The sequence below is a fragment of the Peromyscus californicus genome, unplaced genomic scaffold (assembly GCF_007827085.1).
Source record: "Peromyscus californicus insignis strain IS unplaced genomic scaffold, ASM782708v3 Scaffold_12__1_contigs__length_115047231, whole genome shotgun sequence".
NCBI classification, from domain to species: domain Eukaryota; kingdom Metazoa; phylum Chordata; class Mammalia; order Rodentia; family Cricetidae; genus Peromyscus; species Peromyscus californicus.
The window spans coordinates 53,011,642-53,036,272 of NW_026294413.1; the positions used below are offsets into that span (position 1 = coordinate 53,011,642).

At 48.9% G+C, this 24,631-nt stretch overlaps 1 protein-coding gene across 3 annotated transcripts in view; it reads right to left on the reverse strand.

The window, feature by feature from the left end:
• The window catches only part of Gfra2 (GDNF family receptor alpha 2), a 99,605-nt gene that overhangs the window by 72,505 nt on the left and 2,469 nt on the right, over positions 1-24,631 (reverse strand). The window contains exons 2-3 of one of the 3 annotated variants that reach the window (XM_052732791.1): positions 20,993-21,307; positions 15,144-15,227 (exon numbers count right to left, since the gene is read on the reverse strand). The exons of 1 other annotated variant lie outside the window; for it this stretch is intronic. In XM_052732791.1, the coding sequence (XP_052588751.1) occupies positions 15,144-15,227; positions 20,993-21,307 (399 nt within the window). The remainder of the gene's footprint in view (positions 1-15,143; positions 15,228-20,992; positions 21,308-24,631) is intronic. One more of the 3 variants, XM_052732792.1, reaches the window with a different exon arrangement.

The following is a 24,631-nucleotide window of genomic DNA, read 5'->3' on the forward strand; positions in this document are numbered from 1 at the left end:
GGAGGTGGGGGTTACTGGGAGGTCTCTTCATCATTTGGTACATGCTCTTGGAAGGCAACACTCATGGAATGGAGGTTCTAGAGAGAGGGAGAATTGTCATAAAAAGCCTGACTTTGGCCTCACCCTCACTGCTCAGGTCCAAGATGTAACCATTTGTTCCCATAAATGCCTCCCACAAGGAAATTCTACTGTCCCCTCTCAAGCCTTGGGCTTTGACCCTCCCAAACTCTGAGCTAAATGAGTTTTTTTTTTTAATAATCAGCTGCCTCTAGTGTTTTCTGATAGTATTGCAAAGTTCATTACCAATGTCCTTCAGAGTCTCCAGTTCGTAGTACATAAGCAACAAGGGCCTGCTTAGAAATAAGATCCCCAGTTGAAAAGTGCCCCTTTCCACCTTTCCATTTCTGCAACATCCATCACTCCTTGCCAATAGAAAAGCCAGACCCATGTGTTCCTACCTTTGTCCACTACATCCAAAGAGCAAAGGCCCCTTGGTGTCCACCTCCATGAGCAAGAGGCTATCTCTAGAGTTCCTCTTCTCCATACTGGAAATCTGATAGAGCAGGGCCTCAGACCCCTTCTCATACCTGGCCCCCACCCCTGAAGCTCCTAATCCAATATACAGAAAATGGTACCCAAGAGATAACAGGACCAATTCTAACATTCCACCTCCCATTGCCCTCTGTTGTCACTCAAAGCCCAGAGAACTGAGAGGACCTGAATCATCATCCCCACTACTCTACATGTCCAGAGCACTGCCCTCCCCAGACATGCCCAGGAAGTCCCAATCCACATCCAGTGACCCCAGCACAAAGCCATAAGCACTCTTTAGAGGAAACAGACATTTTGAAAGCAGGCCAACCCACCAGAAGTCAACTTGATGAACGGCAAAATGCAGTAGGAACTCAACAACAACAAGAACCAAGTTGAATGCTTTTAAATATCATGTCGTATTTTGACAATTTTTAACCACAATTAAAACTTATTCTCAAATTTATCAAAGGGCAGATTATTCTGGATTTTGTGGTTCTGGAAATTTAAATTTTAAGCTTTTTTCCCCACGCAAAGGGACTTTTTAAGTCATCATATTTGAGGTCTCTACATCTTTGGAATATACTTCTGGGACATTGGGTTTACATATATACAACAGAGGCATATCAGTCTTAGTTCTGTGTTTATAAAAACTAAAATTGAGGTATTTTATGTTGGTATGCTTGACCTTCTTCAGCATTTTTTACTTGTGATGAATGATTGCTGACATGAGGCTCTAATCTGTAAACTAAAACTTTGTTTACTGATTATGAAATAGACTTTTCTCACCACAGGAAATATACATCAACTCACAACCCTTAGCTTCTAAAATAAACTGAATACATCTTAAAATACAGTTGCCAAGCACATTTGCAAAAAGCTCAAAAGCCATGGAAACCATTCAACACAAATCTCTAAAAAAATTTTTAGTGTAGATTAAGTGTAGATAAATAAAAACATTTGACAGAACCAGCGACTTCCTCATTTAACACACTAATTATGGAAGAAGAGGCCACTGGCCAGCTGGTGAACAGCTAACCTCTAAGTCCAGGGCAGAAAGAGAGGTCTTCCTTTATCTTTTCAACATTTCTATGCCATCTGTCCTCCTGGGAAGGTCATAACACCATCTACTGCCCCCACTCCCCCGTGGGGCTGTCAGCCATCAACGCCCCCGTTCCTTGTAGGAGTGACTCCTCATTTGGTCTGTCATGTCTTCCCATGTCGTCCGTGAGTCTTCCACTCAACAGAAATGGTCTTGACAATGTGGGTCATCTTCCTGCCGCCATGACCCTCTCCCGCTCTTCTGCTGCCCATTGCCACAGTCGTGCCCCCAGCCTTGCTTCCACTGGTATCTGTACCAACATCCCAACCTTGGACCACCTTCTTCTCACCTCCCCAGCTTCCTCTCAGGAATTCCTACTCCCAGCAAAATTTGGGATAGATCACTGCTCAGACCACCTCTCCACCATCCCATCCTATATCAAACATTCCTTTTAGAGGCTTAACTTCCTAGTCTCCAGGCAAACACATCACCTTATCAGTCCCTCTTCTAACACACTAATCTCAGGGAAGCAAAGCCTCCTTCCATCTCCATGCTGGCCCAGCAGCTGAGAGTCACTGAGACACACCATCCAAAATGACTGGTCTCACTTTAAATGCCTATACTCAAGTTGCAGATGTCCTATAAAAGCTACTTCACAGCTTCCCCTGACTCAGTCTCCCTGGGCTGTTCCTTCCCTCATTGTTCTGATCTGACAACATTGTGTTTTAGTATGTTCATGCTGCTACAACAAAAAAACACACATCAGGTGGCCTTTAAGTAACAGAATCCCCGCTCTAGAGGCTGGGATGTCCAAGACGTCTAGCAAGCACTCACTTTCAGCTCAAGGACAACCATGTTTCCCTATGTCATTGTTTGTCTAAGAGGTATTACCTTGTTTCCTCAGAAATCTAATGACCTGTCCTATCCTCCACAGATACCTTCACACAAATGTGTACACAAACTCATGCAAACATACACACACACACACACACACACACACACACACACACACACACACGTACATACACTCATAAAAATAATAAATTGAAGCCCTCTTAATATCATCACTTTCAGAATTAAGATTTCAACACATGAACTGGGTGGGAAAGTGAGGCATACACAAACATTCAGAGCACAGAACTTTGCCTCATATTTTATAAGGACACAAAAGGGCTGAACAGAAACTCCCTCACCTTCCTTCCCTGGCAACAACCAGCCTATCTCACCTGCAACCCAGCTCTGCCTTCTGTTACTATGGAGGCAGAAGTGTCCCTGCCAAAGGCCACCTGGCCTCCTGTGCTTGTGTCTGCCATGTGGATCTCATCCCTCCTCACTGCTCAAGGACATCCCTCCTGCCCCCTCCACTCTCCTCTTGTGCCCTCCAAGTTCTCCCTGTCACGTTCCATCCAGCGCAGTGAACAAACACACAGCCTTTGCTACCCATCCCCAAACAGAACAAAACCTCCCTTTGGCCCACCAGTCCCCTTACCTGTTCCTCTTCATAATGAAGCCTGAGAGGGTGATGTCCCCAAATCTATCTGCTCACTCACCCTTCCTAAGAGTTCAGTAGGAGATCGGGGTAGCTCCATGTGGATAAGGGAGGTAGGTAGCCATGTCTCCAAGCTCCTCTTGCTTGGCTATGGCATCCCTTCACTTTCTTTCTCCCAACCCCTAGTCTTCCCCTCCCAGATGGTTTTCATCCTCTGTAGCCTTCACCTTAGCCCTCTGTGTTTTAGATCCTAGCCTCTCTCTCTCTTTCACATACTCTAAACTTCTGCTTCCACAGCTTAAAATGACCTCTATACACTAGCATCTCTCTATAGATCGCCCCTGACTTTGGCATTTCCCAGTTAAGGCCTACCTGACGTCTCAATCCTAACATAGACTAAACCGAATTCTTGGTTTCTGCCCACTCCACCCCAGGCTGTTCTTTCCTTCATCTTTACCATCCTAATAAATGGCAGCAGCATCACTGTTGTGCCCGCCAAAACTGTGACTGAGCCGTAATTCTCATTCCCCACACCTACACAATCTATCTCAAGCCCATTCATTCACTCCATTCTCCTCTGACTGTCTGCCTCTAACCTGGACTTCAGTGGTAACATCTTAACTAGTGCCCCTCCTACCCATGCCCCTGCCTCCTCCTCACCATCTATTCTCCCTAGAATAAGACTAGCTTTCAGATGCTTACATTGTACTGTGCTGCTCAATCATCTAAAATCCTCCCAGTGGTTTCCCATCACTTCTCAACTAAAAATCCAACTCCTAACTGCTTGATCTGCATCATTTAGGGATCACTCCACCTACCTCAGCATTCTCCTCCCATAACACTATCCTCCACCTCACTCAGGGGTGTAGCTACATGGCCTTTTGCAGGTCCCACCTCCACACATGGGTTCCCCACCGGGTCTTCCCCTACCTGTTTCAAACCTGCCATTCCCCTGACCTCCCCCATGCTAGGTTCTTCCTGTGAGTCACAACTAGGTGTTGACAACCACTTTACTCAACATCATATTTTAGTGTTGGCTTAGTGATTGTCAAAATTGTGTATTTCCTGTTAATTTTTTCCTGGGCCTCTCTCTGGTTTTCCCTATCTGCAGCACCTTGGCTCCAAGAACAGAGAGTCTGTGATTCAAGTTAGCGGTGCACCTCTACACCTGGATAAGAACACCGGGGTTTTCTGGGGATATTTGGGAACAAACGCCGCTTAGGAAAGGGTTCATGGAAACAGCCTCCAGGCGAGGATGTCCCAAATTATACACACATTTAAATCTAGTTCTTTTTGTAGGCCAGACCAAAATGCCTTGCTATTTTCTAAAGGTCCTCAGTCTTCATCCCAAAACCATGTTCTCAGAACTTTCCAGAAAGACAAGAGAGGAGGCTAGGAAGAGTGGCTTTCCCTAAGAGGCAGCAGTTTAGATTCTGTTCTGACCTGGGACAAGCCGTACCTCCAAGCTCTGCCTTTCTACCTTCCTGACTGTGCCCCCTTCCTCTCCTTCCCTTCCTTTCTGTCCACAGAAAGCTGATGCCCCAGATTTACACCCACTCCTACACACACCATTACACACATACTGTCATGCCATGTTAAACACACCCAGCACCCACACAAACACACATCACCATACAAACATGTTAAACATAGTTATACTAGCCATGTAAAACCACACAAATGACCCAATATATTAACTTACAACTATGCAACTACACACATTAACCCACACAACACTCCATACACTTAAACTCATGTAACTTACATTGCACACTCACACATACACACATGCTAGCATATATTACACACACAGACCACCACCCTACATACACATTAAACACATATACAAGCTACCCATGTACCACACCAACATACTAACTTACACAGCTACACACATATACAATAAACACACACTTAAACCATCCCATAAACACATATTACTATACATCCATATCACTACACACACATACATAGTAAACACACATACAAACCACCCCATAAACACATAACACCACACATTCACACATACTCACATATAACTACACACACTTGCATACACATACACTCAGTAAGTACCTACCACTCATGTATCCTGACACACACATATCTATATACATACAAGAAGGCTAACACATGCACAAACCACCACACAAGCACACTCACATATAGATACAGCATGTATCAACACACATTGGCCTGTATACACCACCTCATGCATGTATACATATACTCACACATATTCACACATATGCCACACATACTTACACTATCCCTGTTCTCACTCCATTCTGTGTCCCCACACTGGCCTCTCACCTTGCTGTGGTCCTTTTTCTGTACTCCCTACAGGCATAGGATCAAAAGGATGGATAGATAGATGGATGGATGGATGGATGGATGGATGGATGGATGGGTGGGTGGATGGGTGGATGGATGGATGGATTGCTAGGGAAGAGAGTATCCAGCACAGGAACTCACATCACTCATGCCTACCTTCCATCAGGATAAACTAGAGTAGGTTAAGGGCTAAAGCAGGGGCCACATGTGGAGTACAAAATCCCAAGAGAGCCAGCTCAGGAGCTGATGACAGCAGGAAGTATCCAGCCAAGAACCACCTCACAAGCCAGCTACCAACAGAGCCCATCATGCACAAAAGGAGCAAGCTGGTGGCTGCCTACATGCTGAAGAACATCAAAAGAAAAACGCCCTCACTCCCCGCAAAAAGTCCAGCCCCAGTCACAGCACCTGAAGTTCGACCATTAAAAAGCATTTCTTGAGGTTAAATTTCTTCTTTGATGGTTCATTTTTCCCAGATGTTTTTTCCTTGAACACAAAGGCAACCAAAGATGAAGTCACCAACACCCTGATCACACCTCAGCGCCAGCAAATCCTTCCACCCACTGACAGGAGCCTGAAGTCCCCCAGCTTTAAGGGAGAGAAGAGAGGTACACAGACAGCTCTGGTACTCCTCGGTAGGAACACTGGCTCATCCTCTGCTGGTCCCAGACACCCAACAGCAGGGCCACAGCCAAGGAGCACTTGCCCCCACCAAGCCAACTAACGGTCCCCTCTCCCACCTCCCCTCTCCCTGGCTAGCAGAGTTCTCTGTGAAAAGGTGGGGGGGGGGATGAAAGGGGTGACAGAGCTACAGCTAAAGTCCAATTTTTGTTGACACTCAGAGTCTCTGACAGCTGTTAGAAGAAGAATGTGATTTTGAAATTTAAATAACACACTTCTGCATTCGGCTCAGGGAGACAACCTGAGGATAAGCAGTTTATCGCCTGAGCCACCATGAAGGGGGCAGGGAGGGGCTATGCTCCTCCAGCTCCTCCAGCCCACCCACCTGCTTACATCCTCCATTCCGTGGCTGTCTGACAGGAGTCTCTAGATCATACAGCCTGGCTTCTGGACAATAAAGCTGAACCTCCCATCACTCTGCACAGCCCAGGCTGTAAGGCCCATACCTGCCCCAGCGGGCCAGGGAGCTAGAACAGGCTGGGACAACGGGGGCTTCCCTAGACATACAGCAGAGCTAAACTGGGTCCAACCGTCCCTCCGGAGTCACTAGGATGCTCTTCGAAGTATACTGACTCTGGAGCCTAGGGGTAAATCCTTCTTAAAAGGACAGCCCCACTCACCTCCCTAGAGACGGAGCCTTCTTGACCAAGCAGCTACCTCAAAGTTCCGCTACATCACAATGGTCAGTATTCAGTGTTCCCTGTCTCACTAGGCTTGGAATACTTGGGGTCCTTTCATCACAGGCTTATCCAGGCATCCCAGCCATGATGCTGTCAAAAAATGTCAGAGCTAGAAAGCTAGACCCGTCAGTAAAGGCCTTACTATCAGATCATGAGGACCTGAGTTCAAACCACAGAATAGTTGTGAAAAATCCAGAACTGGTGGTACATACTTATATTCCCAGCATGAAAAGAGGCAAAGACAGAAGATCCCTGGGCTCACTGGCCACACAGCCTAACTACTCAACAAGTTCCTGGACAATGAGAGACCCTATCTCAAAAAAAAGGTCATTGTACCTATAGAACAACACCTGAGGTTGACCGTTGGCCTCTATACACAGGTATACACAAGTGCATGTACACATGGACACCACACACATACACACACACACACACACACACACACACACACACACACACACACACTTACACATATATGAACACACACACACACATATACACCAAAAAGAATTGTCATTCCCAAGTTCCCCTTGCTCATCTTGTAAGACTTCCCTGATATCCCAGGCACTGCTGATTTCTGCTTCCCCTGAAATCTTGGGGCAGCATTTGGTCTGAACCACATGAACAGTAAACCACCTATGGGGCATCCCAGCCAAGGTTCCGTATGTCCCCCTTTACAATGAGGACACAGGTCTCACCTTGTCAGCAGTGGACTACATGTGTCTCCCACATACACTCCATATGGACTGAATAAAATGGCATTTATTTCATGGCCCACCTTGACCCCACCTCTGTGAATATTTCTTGGGCCCTGCAAGGCATGCCTCATCTCTGCACCTCAGAATTCCTAAGATCCAGCACACATGGAGCATCTCACAGTTGCTTGGAAACCTCAGTTACCTTTACCCGGGCAGGCCAAACATGCCTACTGAGTCATTCTTTCCCTCCAGTCCCAGACAGTAACCCCAGTGGTCACCATCCACCTGTGTGCCATATAATACATAAGGAGCTGTCTTTATGTCATCACCAGACACAGGTCGGCTGACCTACTCTATCTACAGATAAGAAAAATGAGGTTCCGGAGAGCCAAGTGGCCCAGAGATCACATAGTGACTAGAACAAGGCCAGAATTCAATGCTAAAACTAGCCGACCTCAAAGTCCACATCATCCTTCACTCCAGAGCTCTCAGGGCATACGTAACAGGTGTAAAGCATGGAGGTAGGTACCCAGGTGTGGAAAGGTATGTATACACAGGACACAGAAATACGTGCACCACAATTACACACACGCTTAGAACTTCAGAATGAGCACCATGATGGAACACCATGATGGAGCACCATGCCTTGGAACCAAGAACAGAGTGGTGTCCCCTCTCAGAAGCCATACACATGGCTTCTTGGACATGAGTTCTCTCCTATCCTGCAACCTCAAAAAGGAGATAACTGGAGCACCAGCAAGAATGACCCTAGCCCTCTCTGTGATGCATCCAAGTTAGATGGCCAGTTTGAGTAGACACAACCAGCCTTCTATACCCTCAAGCCTCAGAAAGCCCCTGAGCTCGGGTCTCTCACCAGCCACCATCTGTCCCACCCAGTCACTGGAAGACTGTCATTGTGTAAGACTTTGACTGAGCCATCAGGGTGCCACTGTCCTCTAAAATAATCACCCTGTCACCTCCATTCTAGCCCCTACAGGCTCTACTCTGCTGTCAGAGGTAATGTCCAGCAAACGAGAGGTACACAACCATCTCTCAAATGCTATCTAGGCTGACCTGGCCTCCGTCTACCATCTGACCTTGGAGAAGTTACTCTGTGGCCATTTCTAAATAGCTAACATATTTCCATGCAACCCACCAGGCAGAGTGCTTACCTACATTATCTCATTTGGTCTTTGCAGAAATCCTGGAAGACAGATGCTTCTGCTGGCCTGTGTACACTTCTAAGGACACGCTAGGCATAGCTCAAAGTGAAACTTGAACCCTAGTCTATGTCTGTCCCTTCTCTCTGAACCTCAATTTTCTTTACTGTTGGGTGTTTAGGCTCCCTTCCAGCTACAGAAAACAAAGTGAAGGGTTGATTTCCAAATATGCTTCAAACACATGTCTCAAACAATACTTGTATGGGATGTAGAGACTCCCTCAAGGATCTCATCCCGAACGCAGAGGCAGAGCCTAATGACATAGTACCATCCACCCATCCCTTCTCTGTGTTCCTTAGGCATGGCCCCAGAGCTGTCAGAGATACCCTTGCTTGCTCAAACCAGTCCTTTTTGGTCATTGGTGTCCAGCCAAGTCCTTCACTCTCCATCAGGCCCACCCCCCTGTTAGGTCAGGTCATCTTCCTACAACCTTTTTCAGAGAAACTCTCTGCCTAAAAGCTCTCACTTTCTTCCTTACCTTTTTCCACCCTCACCTGCCTCCCTGGATGCATTTAGAGGGTCACAAAAGCCTGAGACAAGAATATTGGTCAATTTCAGCACCTTGACCCCTGGCATCCTGTCTAGACAACCTCCTATCTCCATGGCCCAGGTCTACCTGAGAGAAGATGACCAACTAGCAAGCCCAATTTGGTCTCCATGTGCAGAAGCTAAATTACCTGACCAATTTTAACTAAAGTCTCTTCGCCACCCCTGAAGGTATACAGCATATGCCCAGTTTACAGATGTTGCCCCTCCAGTCCAGAGGCCATAGTGAGGTCCAAGAACACACACACAATCTGTTATGACCTATATGTTAAAAGTCCTCCCAGAGCCAGATGTTGAGTCTCTAGCTTGGAGCTGGTAGGACATTCAGAAGATGGGGTCTAGAGGGAGGAAGTTAGGCCATAGTACATGCCCATGGAGTGGGTGCTAGGACTGTGGCCCCACTCTCTCTCTCTCTCTCTCTCTCTTGGATTTCCAGCAGCCATTGAGTCGCTCCCTTCCTCCACACTCTTGCACCATGGGGTATTTTACCCAAAGCAATCTGGCCAAACAACCATGGACTGAACCCATGACCCCAAATAAACGTTCCCTCCTTCTAAACTATTTATCTCAGGTATTTTGTCACCATAATAGAAAGCTGATTAACATATTCAGCAGCCAAGCCTGAATTTGCTCCCAAGACTGTTAGCACATGCTCTTCACCTATACCAGATACCTCTTCAAATGCTGTGGTTTAGGTTTTCAAGGACAGTTTGAATTAAAAAAAAAAAAAAAAAAAACCAAGGCCAACTTCTCCTTGAAATCTCTCTTCTCGTGTTAAAGTAAAGGCTTCTAATATACCGGTTGCTATGGGTCAGTCACAGCCACACTGCCCCGGCTGGCCTTGGGCCGGGACTGACTGATCCGTCATTGAACCCAGGGCCTGACGAGTAAGACTATGAAGGAAGGAGGGAGGGATGAGGTTGTGCCTTCCCTGGAGCATCCGCCAGGCAGAAGCTGCTGTAAAAATTCTGCCAGCCTTTCTTGACAACTGAATCCCAAAAGGACTTTCCAAGAACCCAGCAGATAAGAAGAGTTCATGCTCTAGGGGTCCCTGTAACAAAAGCAACCTCAAACCTGAGACAGGAAATGGTAAAAGATAAAGGCAAGTGGACCCCTAAGATACAACAGCCTCCCTCTTTCATAGGAACCCAGCTAGTGGGAGTGAACTAAGAGGAGGACAGGCAGACCTGGTACTCCCCGACACAGACTTCTCAGAGAAACGGTAGAGGTGCTGCACACAGCCAAGCAAAGGCATACGGAGGTGGGGAGCCACACGCTCTCAACTACACATCATCCTCCAGGGCAGCACCCACTAAGGTCCTGTGCTCTGGAACAGAATCTCAGATCACCTTGCCCAAAGACTCACCAGCCCATTGGAGAACCAGGCAGGAATCTGTGACAGCCTGAGGTCCAAGCTCATTTGTACTACCTACCGATGCTACCACTTCCTGTATGCATTTGTGGGACAAAGATGAGGGAGCTCAAACTCGCGTCTTCATCCCTCACAGGGAAAAACAAAAACAAAAAAAAACTCATGTCTGGAGCTGGGAAGCCATGTGCCCAAAGCCCCGTGGGAGATGTGGGGCACATACCACACAGGAGTCTGGCCTCCTGATTCTGGTTCCCACCTTCTTTCTGCTGACACCCCACAATGGCTTCCTTGGTTTCTTAGAGTAGGACCCAGGCCAGGGTCTCTCCTCCCAGCTGCCCCACTCAAGAGTTTTGGTCCCTGGCTCAACCTCAGGGCTGGGTGAAACTTCCTAGCAGAAAATCTTTATGTAATAGACACTTGACACTCTGTGGGACAAGGATGTTGACAAGACAAATGAGGAGCTCACTGGATGTGCAGCTTCCAGTCAGCATCTTGCTATCTGCTACCCAGTGGTAACTGGGCCAGGCATGGCTCTGGAACTGTGTTGATCCAGCCCAACAAAAGAGTCAACAGGATCATGTGGCAGTCACTTCTCTTGTTATCATGGCCAAATGACTGACAGAAGCCACTGAAAGGAAGACAGGTTTATTTTGGCTTATGGTCTGAGAGGACACAATCCACCATGGCAGGGTTATATATGGGGGTCAGTTGGTCTATGAAAATGGAAGCCTGAAGTGACAGGTTTCACATAGCATGGGTCAGGAGTCTGGGGACTGGGACTAGAAGCAGGGCTAGATTATAAGACCAACCTAGAGTGACTTCCTCCACCAGCTGCGCTATCCAGAAGCTTCTGCAACTTCCCAAAATAAAAACACCACCAGGCTTCAAAGACATTAGCCTATGAGGGACATGTCACACTCAAACTATAATGGAGCACCACAGCATCCGATGCCTGGGCCGTACGGAGGGCACTGGACTGGAACACAGTTCCAGAGCTATTCCTGGCCCAAGTTATCAGGGCCAGTGGGTAGCAGCAGGTAGCAAGATGCTGACTCTGGAAGCTGCACATCCAGTGATCTCCTCATTTGTCTTGTCAACACCCTTGTCCCACAGAGCATCCGAGTGTCTATTACATAAAGATTTTCTACTAGGAAGATACTCAAAGGCTGAATCCAGGAAACAATAGGAGCCAGGGTTAAGGTGAGGACCTTGGACCTCCAGCATTCATATAGCAAACCCAAAAAGCACATGTCTACACTGTAGTCATCAGCTGGCATCTCGTCAATGGGCAGCAGGCACATTGGGTACATTTAGACCTCCAATATGTCCCCACCACAGCAGGCTATGTCAACAATGTCCTCATCCTGCATGTGAGCCTCAGAGCACAATCTCAGAAGGACGAATCCATAGAGGATTTATACTCCAATCTAATCCAAAACTGTAAGATTTGGAATGTTAGTTGGAATGGGCTTTAGTCAGTCGATTATATAACCTAGCCACATAGGGTGGCCACAATTTATAAGATAGTTATCACTGTACCTACAGGCAGAGCCAGAAGGAAGCCTACTCTAAGCACAAAGCTACTGTTGGATAGGACCCTACTGGGGAGCCAAAAGCAGAGTGTTGTAACTGGCCAGCTTTGAGATCTCCATCTACTTCTACCATCCCCAATTGCCACGAGGGCCCAAGACCATGTCCAAATGGCCACTCTCTGGCTACTATAGTTTGAGTATTTTGTTTGTTTTGTTGTGTTGAGATGGGGTCTTATTGTTAGCCTAGGATTCCCTTAAACTTACTATGTAGACCAATCTGGCCTCAAACCAGCAATTCTCCTGCTTCTGTCTCCTGAGTGTTAGGATTAAAGGTGTGTGCCACCATGCCTAGCTCTATAGTTTTAACCTTATATGGCCCCAAATGATCATATATGAAAGACTTGCTCCTCTACTAGAGAGGGAGCAGAAAGTTTAAGAGGTAGGACCTAGTGGGAGGTCTTTAGATCACTGGGAGTGTGCCCTCAAGGAGACTAGAGAGTCCCGATCTCTTTCTTTTCTTCGATTTCAGTTCCCAGATATGAAGTGAACAGTATGGATCCATGCCACAGCCATCACAACATACTGCTGTGGGTGCCCAGCAGCAAGTGAACCAGTCTAACACCTCAGAACCTGTGAGCCAGAGGGAGCCTTTCCTCCCTAAGTTGATGACATCAAGAATTTTGTATAGTAATAGAACACAACAAACACACTGGCCGAAGTCTCCCTTCTTATGAGAATCCCGGATCTCTCCCACCAGGGACACACACTCCATCCCCCTCAGGGTCATCTAAAGGAGGCATCTTCAGATGGAAGGGAAGGTATCATGTCTAAGTAGCAATTTGGTCTTCTGGGTGCACAAAAACAAACAGACATTCCAAGTGGCTGATGGCCATCCAAAATTCAACCCTATGACACAAACTTTATTTCTTGGTACTTAATTTCCCTACCTGAAGGAATTATTCCTCCTTCCTTAGAGGGATAATAATAACAAAAGGCAACTGAGAAGCATTGTTCTAGAGACTAGGAAGCTCACAGTTTGGGGCAGTGCTTCTTAACAAGCAGTGAGTCTGCCCCACAGGGGACACTTGGCCGTGTCTGAAGACATTTGTGCTTTTCACACCTTGGGAATGTGTAAGTGCATCTAGAGACAACTCTTCAGACAATGCTAAACATTCTATGATACACACACCAAAAGAAACTGCTGACAAGGCCGAAGTGTCCCCATTGCTGCTGTTAAGAACCAGGGTTCAGAGTAATAGGAGCCCTAAAAGGTTCCAAAGCCTGGAGCCCAGATCCCTGTACTCAGATTCAGAGAACAAGCTTTAGTCTGGCCACTAGAACTGGTAAGAGCTGACCACACACACACACACACACACACACACACACACACACACACACACACACACACAGACAGAGACAGAGAGACAGAGAACAGTTCCGAGATGGAGAATGCTGGCCCCAGCACCTCCCAAACATAGGAGGGAATAGCAAGAAGAAAGGGTAACAAACCTCATCTAGTCCTTTTTTCTAATGTTTTTCATGTATATGTGTGTGCATGGACATTCATGCATGTACAGGTATGTGTATGTGTGTTCATGTATGCACAGGTGTGTATGCATACAGAAGCCAGAGGATTATGTTAGACATCACCCTCAGGAATCCCATCCACCTTTATGGAGACTGGGTCTCTTACTGACCCGGACCTCAAAATTAGGCTAGTAGCCAGGCGGTGGTGGCGCACGCCTTTAATCCCAGCACTCGGGAGGCAGAGGCAGGTGGATCTCTGTGAGTTCGAGGCCAGCCTGGTCTACAGAGCGAGATCCAGGAAAGGCGCAAAGCTACACAGAGAAACACTGTCTCAAAAAAAACAAAAAAAAAAAAAAAAATTAGGCTAGGAAGGCAGGTCAGCAAGCCTCAGGGAATCCTCCTGCCTCCACCTCTCCAGCCCTGGGATTACAAGTTTGCATCACCATGCCCAACATTTTTTATATGGGTGCTGGGAATCAAACACAGGTCTTCATGCTTGCAAAGTGAGTGTTTTACTGGCTAAATCACTCCTCTATCCCTCATTTCATTCTCGAGCATGGGCCCAACAGGCAAAGCAAGAGCCCAGCATGGTCTTTCTCATTCCTCAAGGAATCACCCAGGAGCAGGCGATTCCCACCTCAGATGCCTCTCTGGTGGCTCACGCAGTGGAAAGGAAACCCACAGCAGATTGGATAGTGGGGACATTAATGTAGCTGAGTACGCCTTATCTGAACTGCTAAGGACCAGACATGCTCAGTATTTCAGATGGTCACCGGTTTGAGGCTATTTGCATATTCCTAATGAGATGTCACAGAGATGGGACCCAAACACAAAACTGGTTTGTTTCATGCATACAGATACACACAGCCTGAAGGGCCTCTTATACAATACTTTCAGTACACCTGCCTTTTCACTTTGCCCCATCACATAAGGTCAGGTGTAGAGTATGCCCCCCACGGCATCATCTCGGTACTCAACATATTTTAAATCTTAGAGCAATGTTGGATTTGGGTGTTTTGGATAAAAGAGCCTCAATCTATAACAACAAACATGACCAGAATTTCCAGAACACACACAAGGATTCTTCAGCATGCCATGTGCTTTACACTCCACTGACTCACTACCAACCCAAGCAGATAGGGACTTCTTCACTCACAAATGAGGGAACTGAGGCACAAAGAGGTTGGTAAGCAACCTGAACAAGGAACATGCCAAACAGAAGAGCCAGAGAAGTAGAACAAGAAATGGGTGACAGAACATCTGAGCGGCATCAGGTTTCAAGATCTATCCATGACCATCAAGGACCCAGACAGAGGCTTAACTCCAGGCACTACTGAAGGAAGGCCAGGGAACTTCCTAAAAGCCAGGAGCCAAGGCTCAAAAGTGGAGTCAACAGAAGACCAGGAAAGACAACTGAGCCCAAGAGATGAATGGGTTACATCACAGGGATGAGAGGAAAACACAGGACAAGCACCAGTGAGGGTCACTTACCTGAGAAGATTGAAGCAAGCCTGAAGATGTCTGAGAGGCGTGAGGTCACAGGCTCATAGGGGGAAGCTTCATAGAACTCCTCACCTGGAAGAGAGGCGGGGCATGAGACACAGGCTCCTCTCAGGTAAACCACCAGACAGCAACTCTGCCTAAGAAAATTCTACAAACACACTCCAAGCCATCTAGGATGTGAGGGAGGCCAGCCCTTGCTGAAGTGGAAAATGCTGTGCAGGCAAGTTAGGGGTGAAAGTTCATAGCATAGAGACAAGTTATGTCTCACCAATCAGAGCAGGTATGACTGCTTGCCATGTGACTTCCCTGCAGGAACGACCCTCTTTAAAGGAGTCTGGGAGAAATGGTAGCCCTGGGAAGGTCAAGTGCAAATCGCAGAATCTGGAGACAGAGGTCCTACTAAAATTTTTAGTTCAACTTCCCTGTTTCACAAGAGAAGGCTCGTGGGTAGCCCAGCAGCGTAGCACGTGGGAGTGGGGGTGTTACACAGCTTCGTGTGGCAGGCCCAGGGCTCACGTGGTCTCCTGGAGACCCACACTCAGAATTTCCCCTTTGCCTCATGTCATGTCACCAGAAAGAGTCTAGCTAGGAAGGTCGAAAGTCACTAGGTGAAAGGTCTGACCCCACGCGCCTATTTCCCTGGCCTCTAACAGACACCCTTCTAACCTCTCCATGACCTGCTATCTCATGTGCCTCCTCAAAGCTTCAGAGGGCATCAGAGACTTGTAGTAGAAAGGCAAGTGAACGGCCGGAAATAAATGGCCCGGGATGCCCAGGAGACCCCCCCACCACATTATCGAGAATCCCATACCCTCAGCGGACACCTTGCAAGAAAGGAAATATCCCCAGGAGACCTGACCAGTGAGGAGAAATCAATGCAAACTCGCTCAGACTGAGTGTGTGGTGATGGGGAGGGGCAGACAGGGGGTGACCCACAGCCCCACACATTGATTTCCTATCCAGCAGGGCCGGGCGCCACAGGCAGGCACCCTTGCCTACCGAGCGCCTGGGTGAGTAGCATCTATGAAGGATGTCCCTGGAAGAGGAAGCAGAGACTGCCCCTTAAGAGGTTCCTTTATCCAGCCCAAGAGGCCACAGAGAAGCGGGACTCGAGATCCAGTTAGCCCTGGGATGGTTCAGAGCTACTGAGTACTTTCTTCATGAAAGAAGGTACCTGCAACCTTGAGCAAAGATAGCCTAAGCCTGGGGAAGAAGCTCACTCCCTCCCGTTGAGAGGAGCTCCAGCCTGCATTTTGCCTCATAGGAAATGCTGCGTGCCAGGCAGCACCCAACACACACAGTGTGTGCCCTACTAGAATCTGCCTGAAGCTTCCTCCATTGCCTCTCATGGTCTAAGTGCCATTGCCACCCACTGCACCCACTGAGGCTCAACTTACTCTCTCCTGGGAGACTCCTGGGGCTGGGGCCCCCAGGCACTGCCACATAGTAAACCCAAACAATGTAAGAGTGTGAGAATTGCTGTTAGGATTTAAAAAAAAAAAAAATAATAAAGTTGCATGCACTCTCTGCATGCCGCAGCCCCAAACACACTTCAGACACACTAACTTACTCTCTTCTTCGCTGCTCTGATAGGTAGGCGCTATTGCTCCCCCACTGTGCTGACAAGGAGCAAGGAGCGTGCAGGGAAGTAACTTGCTCCAAAGTGACTTGGTTTCGTTGCCTAGTAAGCAGCAGAGCCTGACTTTAGACCTGGGGTGGTAGTACTAGAGTACAATGCTCTCTCACTTTTTGACACTCTCCCAAGAATCATGTGGCTCTTCAATAGGCCCTGTGGTCAGAGCCCTGCTGCCCCTGCACTGCCCCTGCACTGCCCCTGCACTGCCCAACTGCCCCCTTGCCCAACGGTAGGAAACACAGCCCTGTGTCTGGTTGCAGGACAGCCTACACCGTTGACTAACCAGGGGTCCTCCCTCTCTATGCCCACTATCATTTAAATGGTCTATTCCTGCTGCTGGGAAAACCAGGTAACATCAAGTGTGGGCCACTGAAACCAGATCCAGGGTGCAGATCCTGGATACTGACACATGGGGTGGGCCTTTGCTCTTCATGGTCTAAAGATCGGGGACCCTGAATTTCAGAGTCACCTTTGGAGCAGCCATTGGTGACATCCCCACTGTGGCCATGCATGGTTATGATGACAAGAAAAAAAGAGACCACCACTCCCCACAGCCCTTTTCCCAGCCACAGGATCACCCTCGGCACAACCAAAAGAAACCTGGATATGGTGTGAGGACCCTGGATTCAGCCACCAGCTTGCTGTATGCCCTGGACAATCATTCTACCCCTGTGACTCAGCTTCCCCTACAAACAGGGTCAATGGATTGCAGCTCTGACTCCCTAAACTCAGTGGCCACATCTTCAGGGGTCATATGCCTGTCACACTGGCTCCCCTTCCTCCAGTGCCACCTCAGCTCCTGCTGCAGGTGTGGGGTTCTGGCACTGGATGGAGGAAACAAAAATCTGGGCAAGAACAACTGACCTCAGGGTCAGAGGGAAACCAAGAATTGGAGGAAGGTCCCATTCCCCACTCCCACCCCATCTCTCCTCTCTCGGTGGGTCTTGCCCTCCCCTGGGCCCGAGGCTCAGCCCAACTACTAAGCATTATTAAGGTGTAAGGAGAAGGTACCTACAGCCTCCCCCAGGAAAATGACTCAACCTTACCATGAATTGTTAACTCTTGGGCAGACCTTATCACTCACAGGGATATAACCTCCTGCTCAAAGGCCTCCTGGCCTCTCCTGATGGATCCTGAACAGTAAGTCTCCAGCCCTGAGACCTAGGAGAAGAGGTAGCCTCTTAGAGGGAAGAGGCAAGTGTCCATAGAAGGGGGCAAGCCAGAGTGTATTTCTGGAACCCTCTGATGACAAGTATAGGTTCTACAGTTTCTGTGGGACCCATACCCTCGGAGGCATACAGTAGAGGTCACAGGTGGTCACTGAATGAACTCAAAAGTCATCACCAAACATGCAACCAAAGACAGCCATGTGCAGTGAGGTATTCCAAGTCCAAGAGGGCCTTGAAGATCCCATGGTAGTGACAAATCAATCCACACAGCATCACACTCACTGCTGCCATCACACAGAAATGCCTCACTCCTACTGCTTCTGATCACCAGTTGTCCTGCACACTGGCAAGACAATGCCAAAGGGAGCCACCAAGGCGAGAGGGCTGCTCCTGCTAAGAAATCCAATCAGCCCGAGATACTTCTAGTCAGTTCCATCACTTCCCCTATCTGCTGCTACACAACCCATCCTAGCCCACCTCCACCAGCTGTCTGAAGGCCTAAGTTCAGTTCCCAGCAGGCTCATACTGTCTGTAACTCCCAACTCCAGAGAATCCTGTGCCTCTGGTTTCCATGGGCACCTGCAGGCACCTGCACATAATTAAAAGTAATCAAAATAAATACTTTTTAAAACCTCTGAAAATGAAAACAAAAGACAAAAACTATCCACTCCGAAAAGCAAGAGGCTCTATGATGTGCATACCAGAGGCAGGCCATTAGGTATACAGTTCCTCATGTCATGTGTGGAGAAGTACATGTGTGTTAGGACAGCCTTGCCTTCTTCAGGGCTTCTAGCTCCCAAGGAGGCATACAGTAGAGTTCACAGGTGGTCATTGAATGAACTCAAAAGTCATCTCCATGGAGTTGACTGGAGAGAAGTAGACACCTAATGCCTGTGGAATCACTCTGCTCTTGATGGCAGTAATACCATGACTAAACATATCCACTTCCTATGTTCAGAGCATATCTAAGCCATCTTGGTGACTGCTGGGGATCCCTCTCTCTTAGGACTCTGTAGCTAGACTCCTCCCTCCTTTCACCCTCCCTTCTGGTACTCTACAAGGGAACTCTTCTCTCATCTTAGGCTAATGGGCCAGCTCTGTCCCTGGACCCACCCCCGTCCTCACTCCCAGAGGCATAAATACACAGAGAACCTTCCTGTTGTCTTCCCCCGACCTCTCCATCACTCCTCTCTTCCTTTGGGGTTTAGACAGCCCCACCTTCTCTCACCTTTAAAAGAGAAAATAGGTCATCCTTCTGTTCTCTTTACAAAAAGAAAAAAAATCTGGGAGAAGTTATCCATATTCATCATGTCCAATCCTCTGCCTCCATTCACTCCCTAACCAGGGCTCTGTCCCCAGAAGCCTCCTTGGGTAAGAGGCTTACCCAAGTGGCAACAGGAATACCTCAGTCTTTCTCCTGCTTGAGCTGAAGTGTGTGAGCTGTTGAGAGTCCTCTGTTTCCTTGATGGTCCTCCCAGTCCTCTTCCAGATCCTTCCCAGTCACCTGTGTGCATCCCTTCCCTCACCTATCCTTTAACGACAGTGGTCCAGGAGCTCCCCCACCACCCTTGTTCTGTGATTGTACCCACTGTCTTAGCTCCAGCTTCTCAACACAGGCTCGTGTCCACTCCAGAATCTCTCTAGAACCATATCCTCCCCTGAGCTCCATGCCTGCATGTCTGTGGGGCTTGACCCAATGACAGGTAGGGAGCCCCAGAGAAACACCACACCTCCTGTCTTCTTCTAACCAAAGCCATTGCAGGCACAGGAAGCTGGGGGTCTTCCAGGGCCCACGCTTTCCCTTCCCAGCTCATAGGCAGTAGTTGCCAAAACATGTTGATTCTACCTTGCTACGTCTATCTTCCCCTTGGTTGCCCTGTCTGTTCCTGTCTTTATCCCTGCCTGGGGTCACAGTCCCTACAACTGACTGTCTTCCCTAGAACTACATGGACATTCTTCTGGAGTATCAAACTGATCAGCTCCCTTGAAATCTGAATTAAAACCATTCAGGCTTCCTGTTGTCCATCAGGTCCCTTTCCTCCTAGCCCCCAACCCTTCCAATCCACACTCTGTGTTGTCTGGTTACTTCCAGTTCTTGAAGATTCAATTCTCAGGCCTGACCCTAACATGCTTCTCCCGCCACCTGCCCACTCTTAGTATTTCACCTGGGTGGTGACTCCATCCCAGCCTAGAGTCAGCACCTTCCCAGAAGGCTCTTTAGATTTTTTTAACAAGGACTTAGATGCCCCTCTGAGGCATCCTACCATGCCCTGGGTTCTTCCATCACAACACTTATGCCTTCAAATGGCAAGTTCAACCTTCTTTACTGCACTCCATCCCAGGCTGTAAGTTCCATGAAGGCAAAGACAACACCAGATTCTAGACTATTCCAGCACCACAAAGCAACAATGCACTCTCAACAAATGCTTGCTGACTTAGTAAATGAACATCTGGCCAAGGTGACCAATCATCCTGAAGTATATGCAAATCTCAAGGCCCTGTCTGAACCAAGGAGGAGTATTGAAGAGGTGTCACTGGGGGAGGAGTTCTCAGATTCTCCCTTGGGCAGACTTGGGAGGAGCTTGCCTAGAGACTTAGGACCTGTTGCTCACGTCCCATCCTGAGCTCCTAAGCTCTGTATCAAGTGCCTAGGTCAGCCATTGGACCCAGAGACCACATGAAGAGAGCAAGGTTCTGGGCTCAGCTCCAGGCAACAGGGCATCAGAGTGGCAGGGGCTGGTACCTCCCGTTCTCTATCTGCCTGGTGCCTCTTCCCTCTCCTGGGCACAACTTCATGCTGCCCTGGCTTGCATCCCGTCATCCAGCTCATCCTCCATCCTGGTCATTGCCCTTTCTCCATCGCCATTGTCGGCCTAGGCGGGGTAGCTACTTGCCCTCAATTCTAGGTTCTCTTGTGCGGAAAACAGGGAGCAGATCAGATCACCCTTCTACCAAGTCCTCCTTTCTGACCCCCTGGCTGGATACATTCCTTTAGCCACCACCGCCCTTCCTCGGGGCCCACCCAGGCTTACCCTCGGTCAGCCCCAGATGGATGCTCCAGTAGATCTGCAGACACTGCAGCTCCTTCTTCATGCCGCGCTTGCAGCGGCAGTCATACAGTGGGCTTTCCTGCAAGACCTCCAGGGCCGCCTGGCACTCCTTATTGGCCAGCATGGTATTGCGATCCCGGCCTGCCAGGCACTGCCGAAGGGTACGGTACCTGGAACTGCAGTTGGATTCAGCCGCACACAGCTCATTGGCCCGGACACAGTCCACTGGGGGGCGCCAGCCGTGGAGCTCAGAGCCCTGCAGGGAGGAAGGGCTGGCCAAAGAGCGGAGGGTTTCGTCTGGGTAGTGGGGAGGGAAGACAAGCATGAATAAGGGCTACCATAGTCTCCGACCCCAAGGCAGGCCTAAGGCTTGAAGGAACTTCTCACCCGCTTTTATACCTAAGTACACCAAGATCAAGGTCAGCTCAGGCCCAACCTAGTCAGCCATGTTCCCCTACAGCGATGGTTCACATTCATTTCCTCCTTGAGCACCATCCTAGGCAGTGGAACACCTCAGGATAAATCCAGGAAGGCCTTCACTGAAAGCTGCAGGTGGGCTAACATGCCAATAGTCCAGACAGAATGTCACCACCGCCTTAACAAGGCGTGGTAGGGTTTGGGCAGAGTGATCTCACTTCAACTCCCAACCTACAAACCTCTGCTCCATCCAAGGCCTTGGTTTGAAGGCACTAAAAGTCAATGAACCTTCAGAGACTGTCTGGACCTTAGAGAGACCCAAGAAGCAAGCCTCAACATCATATTCCACGGAAGTTCAAGTTCAAAGGAGGGAGAGAACTCAAGGTCACACACAGAGAGGCAGAAAGCCCCCTCTATCCCTTAGCCTCATCCTTCCACGTCATCAGGCTTTTAGAAGACAACCAGAAACCAGCCTAACCCTGTGGTCCAGGAGGCCCGGGAGGGAGAAGCAGAGACCCCTTTCAGAACTTGCCTTTCCATATTTGCCAACTTCACACCAGACAGTGGCCTGACCAAAATGCCTGCATGGCCAAATTCCACCCCAGCCCCCTGCGAAAGAGAATGCATTAGGCCAAGCACAGGAGCAAAACTGCTCTCCCTGGCGCTCCTTCCCTATCAGGACTATCCTCTGCCACCTCCAACTCTCATCTTCTCTTGCTTCCTGTCTCCCAGGGGCTCTGTTCTCAGCATACCTCATCACCTTTTCCCTTTGAGCCTCCTTTTCCTTCTTTTCCTCCCTATACTACCCTGAAATACCTAGTTGTTTTTTTTTATTCCTTCCAAAAGCAAAATAATCAATCAATTACAGAAAAGGAAGAACGTCCCTCCTCCAGGCCCTGCCTACCAGCCTGAGCTGGCTTTAACCCACCCCTCTTATCTGCTTCCAACAGTATCCTCAGAAGGGAGGGGCTTGAAGACTGGACATGAAGGGCAGAGAGAAGCTGGCCAGACCCTTTCAAAGCCAAGCTCCCAAAATGGTTTCCTCCAGATATGGACGACATCTTCTGTCTCTCTCTGCTTGCTAAACTTCTAACTCCAGACCCTGCAAACCACCCCCCCCAAAAAAAAAGCCCCACATCACTGCTAGAGCAACGACTGCCTTCCGAAAGACCCAAAGAATAATTTGAGAGACTTCCTCCACTCCCTCCCACTCCAAAACAGAATAAAATTCTAGGCCATTAGTCCCTTCCTCAGAATACCGCAGAATTCCCCCACCCCATTCTTGCCCAGCCGCTCTCAGGCCTTCTCCCTGGGAGGCCCTGCTCATGGGGGAGCTACTGCAGGGAGACAGCGACACCTACAGGTAGAGCTGCACACAGCAAGCCTATCACTCCCCAGATCCCCTGCTGGGGGGAAAGAAATCATTCCCAATGGGCCTCGGGCCTTTCCCACAAGGAAACAGCAAAGGAGATGATGAAGGGGAGTTGGACTCCCGATGCAGGAGGCTCCAGTTAGAGCAAAGGAAATTTTCTTCTCTCACTGACCATACTCCCGTCCCAGAACAGAAACAGCTGAAGAACGTAACCACACTGAGACGAAACATGAGGTAGAAACCTATACGGAGCAGGAGTTACTGGAAGCAAGGTCTGCCCAGGCGCTAGCCTTAGCTGTGTCCTCCACAAACGCTGAGGTAGCAGCTCTCTTTCTAGGCTTCAGCAGATTCCTACATCGCTTTACAGGACTCTAGTGCCTCTGGGCCACCCAGGAACAGCTGAATCACCACGCCCCCGACTTGCACCTGTCTGCCCCTCTCCGTCAGCCAATCCTGAGCTCCCACTGACTTGTCCCAGGGTTGCAGCAGGAGTTCACCTTCCACCTAACTGAGCTAAAGGCTGAAGTGTCCGAGGGAGGCTCAGAATGGGACAAGCTCGCATCCTGGGTCTTCTACGGCCTCGGAATTCACACAGGTTGACAGTCCGGCTAGAAGGCCCAGAGAATGAAGCGATAAAGCAACTCACTCTGCTTACCCTGAAACTGAGCCCAGAGTCTCTAGGATGTCCTTAACACAAGCCTCTGTTGGCCCCCATGCCAACATCGAGGGCCTCCCTGTCCTGTCAACTGATGTTCGTGATTTGCTCTGCAAAGGACCAGGATATCCTTTCACCAACTGTCCTTACCTCTGGGACTCAGCTTCAAAACTCCCAGAAGCATTCAAGCCCAGCCAGAGAAGGGAATCTCAGCAACCAGGAGCCGCTAGCCAAGAATCAAGAGAAAGCTGGCTTCCTGGTCTGAAGGAAGAAAACTTGGATCTATCAAGAATGGACAGTTCCTAACAAGGAACACAGGGGAGAGGAGGGTGGAGGTCCAGATTGCCCTCCTGCATCCAGCATCCTCTCAAGAGCCAGATGTGTGCTAGAATGCCACTAGGGACGGGTCCTCTGCCCACTCTGCTCCAGTCGCTCTCTCCATTACCTTCTCTCCATGTATGCCAACACTTGGAATCTGGTTGGCTGGGCTAAAAGGCCTTTCTCTCCACTGCAGTCCTCTGACACTAGATCTCACTCAGAGTCCTTGAAAAGGCATCTGAAGGCCCTTGTTGAGATGTGGGGAGGGGGGTGGGGGGGGAGACACGACTCTTCACCATGGCCCCCAGCCACCAGCCAAACTGCCGACTTGAGGCTGAAATCTCAAGCTGCTAAGGAATCTCCATTCTGAATTGATTTTCCAACTGGTTCCCAACTATAGTCTTCTAGCCAGGAAAAGGGCCATTGGATTTAAGTTTCCTTCACATCGCTCCATCTGGTCCTATCAGACAGAGCCTTTCAGAATCCCACAGTCTGTCATTCAGTTGAGCCCTTTGCCCAGCTTCAGAAAGGGACTTCTCAAGGGAGAAGGGACTGAAGAGTCATGACCCAAGGAGATGCCAGTCAACCCTCTCCTCTCCCACTTTGCCCTCTTCCCATCTCAGCCCCTGGATAGCAGATGGCGGTGGACATCTCTGCTCTCTGCTCATACTCCACACACATGCTTTCATATACCCATACACACCCATTATGTGCAGGATGACCAGAGCCACTTCTGTGGAGAGCTGACTCCTCAGTCTCCTCAGCTAGGAACCCCCCATGTGCAACTTGGGGTCTGTTACTGGAGGGGGCTGTCCTCCTCTACTGCTGGCCTTCAGAGAGGACCCCTACACCTGGAAGC